Here is a 6,000-nt window from a genome sequence, read left to right as displayed (position 1 = left end):
GCCCTAAAACCCTAAAACCCTAAAACCCTAAAACCCTAAAACCCTAAGCCCTAAAACCCTAAGCCCTAAAGCCCTAATGTTCTACAACCTCCGAGTACTCAAACTTTTCGACGGAGGATGCGGCTTTGGTTCTCTACGATCCTGACACAAAAAGCCGATATCTTAGAGGTATCGATCTGTCGCGAATGTTAGAAATGATGGCAGCTAAAGGATTGATTACTACGGTAGTCCTCGACTGTTGCCACTCGGGCAGTGTCACGCGTCATGTTGATCAGGAAAGTGTAAGGGTCCGAGGAATCCAGTGGGACAGTGCGGTTGCTGCGGTAGATGCGCGACCAATAAATTTTGCTGGCAACGCTCGGAACGCCAATGTCAGCAGACATTGGCTACTAGATCCTAAAGGATATACTCTTCTGGCTGCGTGCGGTCCACATGAATTGGCGAGCGAGCACCGATTCGAGGATGGCAAGGTGCATGGTGTTCTCACATACTGGATGGTATACGCGCTTAGTACACTTATAAATGGTGGATCCGAGTTAACTTATCGATCCCTGCATGAGTTTATCCGCTCCAAGCTGCATGCCAAATGGCCACACCAGAACCCTATGCGTTTTGGAATGGGGGAGAGTCCCTTTCTTGGAGTCAAAAAACTAAAACAGATGAGCTTTGCTCATGTTACGGATTCCTTGGGTCATGGTCGTGTTCGTTTGAACGTCGGACGCGCACATGGAGTTTGCATTGATGACGAATACGCGGTGTATCCATTTAGCCCTGAAATGGATAAGGAGAACAGTGGCTCCGAAGAACCTCCAATAATCAAAATCGATACAGTGACCGCGCTCACCTCTACCGCCACAGCTATATCAGACATATCGACGAGCACGAATATTGAAGTAGGATGGCATGCGAAGCCACTTACGCATTTCTCTATGACCTCTGCTCTTGTGAAAGTCCCGGACGACTTCGGTATCGATGAGAATCTGAGAATTGGAATCCACAGGACGTGGTTGCGGCTGACCTCTGGATGTGCCAAAGATGAAACTGCTTCATTCATCATCGCAACGAATTCCGGAAATGAATATCAGGTCTTTGACGCTGCCAATCAACCTATCGAAAATGTACCGACGGTACCCAGCAGTAATGACAAAGCAAAACATCAGGTCCTTGCGATAGTAGAGCACCTCGCCAAATTCAAATTCGTTGAAGGTTTAGAGAATAGGAATCCTGTTCAGGGATTTGACAATTCATTCACGATAGAATTGAGCGAAGCCGGGTCTGGAACAATTGGAATCACTCAGATCAAGGATCAAGGTACTCTCTCACTCATCTTTAGGAACGTTGGTGACAAGGCATTGTATTTCTCGGTGTACAACCTCAAAGCGTCTTGGGCTATCGAAGGACTATTCTCTGATGCTGGGCAATTCCGGGTTGTGAAGCCTGGGGAATCATCACCTGTTCGGTTGATGATGTCTATACCGGATGAGTACAAGGCCAAAGGTCAAACCTCTATTGAAGATATACTCAAGGTTTTCATTACCGCCAAACCAACAACCTTCGAAGTGCTCGAGATGCCGGAAATCTCGCGCGACGAAAACATCGCATCGAAAACACTTCGTGGCGGCTCAGGTCGACTTTCCACATTCTTGGCAAGCTTGGCCATTCCGCAACGCGACGCTAGAGTGGTTAAAAATGACGAGGCATGGGCTACTCGGAACTTCTTGATACGCACCACTGCGGAGTAATAGATTGGTGTCTGGACTCCAAAGAGCGTTGAGGGGAAAGGGAAAATCCTCTCAGCTGATTAAAGGTTGAATAGTTGTCCCACACTGAAAGGTATGATTTACTTGCTCCTGAGATCCAACGGAATTGAATATGCGCTATTAGTTAAATCCGTTATTTCATTTTTAAGTAGTCTTCATTGGACATCCATCTCCTGAGAGATCATTACATCTTCATTCGTACGTAGTTCCACCTCGATTGCTGTCTCATGGACACGTAAATGCTCTATGAGCACAATCTGCAAGGTTAGCATGACAGCCATATAGAACAATCCAAAGCTGTTCCTGGATGCGTCGAACGCTGAGGAGATGCATCACCTTTAGATGGTACCATTACAATCGGAATGACACTCAGAGCGAAGTCCGGCCGGAGTGGTCGGGAAACCCGAACAAAAAACGTCGGTGCGGGAGGGGCGGGCCCCGGACGTTCTGCCGGAATCGCCTGGGGCGGTAGGCGGTCGGCGGAATCGGTCGGTCATTGGCCCCGACCACTTCCTAGGTGGGGCGTCTCGCGGAAACGGTCGGCTATTAGTCCTCAGGGCTCAGGCGCCCCACCGAGCGCGGGCCGCTCCCGCTGGCCCCCTACGACGATGTATAGACTCTATCCTCGACGAGCTCCGTCCGTCGTCGCGTATAGCGCTCTAAGCGAGGGGAGAAGATTTCCCCCCTAACCTCCCCCCCCCTAGATTAGAACCCTAGTTAGACGGACGCATAGGCTTAGACGCACCCGACGCCTCGCTCTAACTAGGGTTCTAATACGTATGCACTCTATACTCAACGCCTACGTCCAACCGGGGTTCTAATCTAGAGGGGAAAAGGGAGGGGGGAGGATGGCCGATCAGCCACACGCTGCGCCACGCGCTAGAGTTGACCCCTGAGTCCTTTAGCGGATTCCGATGTCACGACGATAGCGGGAGCTCCTCGACGACGACGATGGCTAGACCACCGCCATCTCGTGCTCTCTTCGAGTACGAAGCGAGTCACAACGCTATCGTCTACGGCCCCTATCGCATTAGGATCCCGGCCCGTCTAAAGGAGCGCCACCTCTATGAAACATATGGGATCCTCAACTCCGCCGAATGCCGGCGACACCTAGCAGCCATCCCGGACGGGACCGCCCCGCTCTACGACCACTCCGACTTTACACCCCTCCTAGACGGTTCCCAACCGTTGCCGTCGCTCGCGATCTACGATCTCTAGATATGCGACACGTGCGGATTCTAGTCCAAAAGTGACCGACTCGTTAAGAACCACAGCCAAGGGAATCACGACCACGATCCATCCCAAGCGCAGAAGCTAGGAATCCGTCGGGTCCAGGGCTAGCGTTGGCTTGCGCATTCCAAATTCTCTCGCTGGTAGACGACGTCTCCGCCCCGGCCCTAGCCCTAGGAAGTCCTAGCAATCCGGCCGTTGTCAATACCAGAGCAACCACCTGTGAGGGCAGCTGTACCATACCGTTATGCTACGACTATATGCCTGATTCTTAAGGCTATCGCTGCCTCACAACCGCGCACTGATCGCACGCATGATGTCGTGGATGAGCGGGGTAAATGCCTGTATATAAAAAGGCCTCGCTGGCACCTGAGTTTCAGGGGCCAGCGATCAGTCTTAGAATCATACTATGTCGCACCCAAGTCATACTGCGAGCCTCTATTGCCCGAATCCGTAAAACCTCCCTATCAGGTGTATCGTGAGACTACCCTGACAATTCTGATCGCTCACTACGAAGCGGATTTACCCGATAGCGGCCTCGCACGATGCCTCCTAAGATGACCACACGGTCGCAATCGACTAACCCTTCTACTCAAGATGATTCTGCTACTACCGACCCTACGAATAATCTTCGTACTCAAAGCGAAGAGCCTGAGACTACCGCCGACCTTAACGTCGATTAGCTTATCGTAGAAACGCAGGCTAAGGTAGAGGAAGCTAGGAAATTACAACAACTAAAGCAGCTGCAGAGGGAACTCGCAATTATCAGAGCCAGAGGAGAGGCTTCTAATAATCCTACGACCCTATCAACCCCCTCGTCTCGTAGCGAAGGCGAGACTAATGACGATAGTGAAATAGTTCAAGCAACAAGCTCGTAGCCAAAGGAACCCCCCTGTCTTCTAGGGGTCTCTACAGCCGCCGCTAAAGCTCGACATTTGTGCTTTTGATGCACAGAGCGCGTAGGAATACAATACTTTCATAAATCGACTAGAAACCTACTTTGAAACCTACGATCAGTGGTATGCCGATGAGAGTAAGAAAGTTAATACTACGTCAGCGAGCTTAACGGACCGTCGCCTTAATGATTAGCGGGCGTATAAAAACCAACTAGCTACGCCCCCTACTTAGGAGCATTTTGAGAAGTTCTGCTTACGACTTATGAACGACCTAGCGCATATATACCGCTAGGCCACGCACTTATTCTATCGCGCGAAGCAGTATAGTCACTAGAGTGTTCGAGATTATACGACTTAATTTAGAAACCTAGCATCGTAGGCTAAAGGAACCATTACCTGAACGACATCGTATAGAACACTTAGGTGCGACAATCCTACCTAAAATTAGCATAGAAAGCCTTCGTTACCCTAGGGTTTACGATGATGACCTTACCTACGATGCCTATATTTTACTACTACAAATAGCGGAAGAGGCAATTCCCTTATAAGCCCAAAGTATAGCGCATTCAAAGGGCCGATTTCAACGCACTAAACTAGATCCTCGCAAGGAAAGGGATTCATAAGGCAAAAACCTACGTGGAGGATTTTCTAGGCCGTCTAACTACGAAACTTTCTAGCGCAATCAACGTAGTAAACGAGGAGATTCTAAACCTAACTTCGCGCCTAAACGACGACGAAGCTCCCCTACCACGTAGGCAAAGAATGATAATGCTTGCTTTATATGCGGGAAAACAGGCCATTAGAGAGACGATTGCCCGAAGAGGGTCAAGGATGTTATTAATGACGATAAGAAGCTAAAAAACTAGTAGCACCTAAGCTATTCGCTACGATAGCTCTAGGGCTCGATGAGAAGTGGTAAAACCTAAATGCAATGGTTACCAACGCATACATTATGACGCCGTCTAGAATTGTCAACGCACACACTCTGATTGATTGTGGTGTAGAAATGAAAACTCCCTCAGATCTTAGTCGATTCGCTATTAAGCATCTTCAAGCTATCTTATAACGTCGGATTCTAGAGATTTAGCATTTCGGATAAGGCCCTTTGTCTATTCTTTGAAATAGTCCTAGTCCGTCTTAACGGTTCGCTAGCGATCTAGCTCTTGCTCCTTAACGTATCGGTACTATCTCTGTCTACATAGGTTGTCTATATGGCTAACTATAGCAAGGATCTTATTTTTGCCGCTTTTATGTTTAGACGGCGCTCCTTCAAAGAGATAATAAAGGTCAAAGAGCCATTCCTCACGCTTCTAGAGGTTATATAAGAGCGTGAACTAGGGAATGTCTTTGAACTTGATTTCTCCCTCTTGAGTAGGTGGCGTTATACTACCGTTACGGTCGCGTCTCGAGGGAGCTTTGTAGAGTAGTTCCGCGAGTTCATTTTCAAGTTCCTTCTAACGGCGACGAAGGGTAGTCAGTTTCTCTAGTCTAGCAATAGTATCTAGAACCTACTATTGCTCTATAGTAAGAGGGTCAATATCCGCAATGCCCACGGATTCAGATTCCTAGGTCAAGGGGTCTCTTAAGGAGGATTCAGGATTAACTAGTCGTCGTAGACTTATCGGGTCTAATTCAACGTCGTTTCTGCCTAGATTCTTTTAAGGCATTTCTAGGGTTGACGTTATCTGACTGCGAGTGTGGGGAGCCATCATTCCTTAGGTAACCAAAAAAGAAGAATCAGAAATGTAAAAGAACTACTTGTCAGGGTAGAAACCTGTGGTCAGGTGGGGAATGATATTCCGAAAAGGAAGCGATACGGTAGCGAAATGGTACCGAGATGGGAGTGATTCAGTGGAAACAAAGACACACTGATTCTTGCCAGAATCAGCTCAAAACCATGGTTTGTTTGAACTTATAAAACAAAAGCGGGGTAAGTGTATGTAAGCGGGTCACGTGATATCGATCCTGAATAACCTCAAAACTGGTCCAATCTGTAACATATGCAAAGGGGGTATCTATCGTGATAGGACCGTATTAGGGGTTATGAGTGCTTATAGTCCTACGGTGGTAGGCGCATAGCGGTAGGGCCAAGTAGCCATAAACGCCAAGACAGC

The 6,000-nt window shown here is 48.5% G+C and overlaps 2 protein-coding genes across 2 annotated transcripts; both read left to right on the top strand.

Moving 5' to 3' along the window:
- Window positions 1–185: 185 nt before the first annotated feature.
- Window positions 186–1,742, top strand: N7474_002285 (uncharacterized protein; the record flags this gene model as incomplete). The annotated part of the gene is made up of 1 exon (XM_057193700.1): window positions 186–1,742. One exon carries the CDS (start codon window positions 186–188, stop codon window positions 1,740–1,742), a length of 1,557 nt encoding a protein of 518 aa, XP_057058653.1.
- A 969-nt stretch (window positions 1,743–2,711) lies between these two features.
- On the top strand, window positions 2,712–2,978 carry N7474_002284 (uncharacterized protein; the record flags this gene model as incomplete). Its single annotated transcript, XM_057193699.1, has 1 exon — window positions 2,712–2,978. The coding sequence occupies one exon, from the start codon at window positions 2,712–2,714 to the stop codon at window positions 2,976–2,978; it is 267 nt and encodes an 88-aa protein (XP_057058652.1).
- Between the last annotated feature and the right edge of the window lie 3,022 nt (window positions 2,979–6,000).

This window comes from Penicillium riverlandense, assembly GCF_028828495.1.
Source record: "Penicillium riverlandense strain IBT 135883 chromosome Unknown utg000001l_segment0_segment0, whole genome shotgun sequence".
Taxonomy (NCBI): Eukaryota; Fungi; Ascomycota; class Eurotiomycetes; order Eurotiales; family Aspergillaceae; genus Penicillium; species Penicillium riverlandense.
Note: the sequence above shows the minus strand (reverse complement) of the source record. Positions and strands in the feature narration are given on the sequence as shown.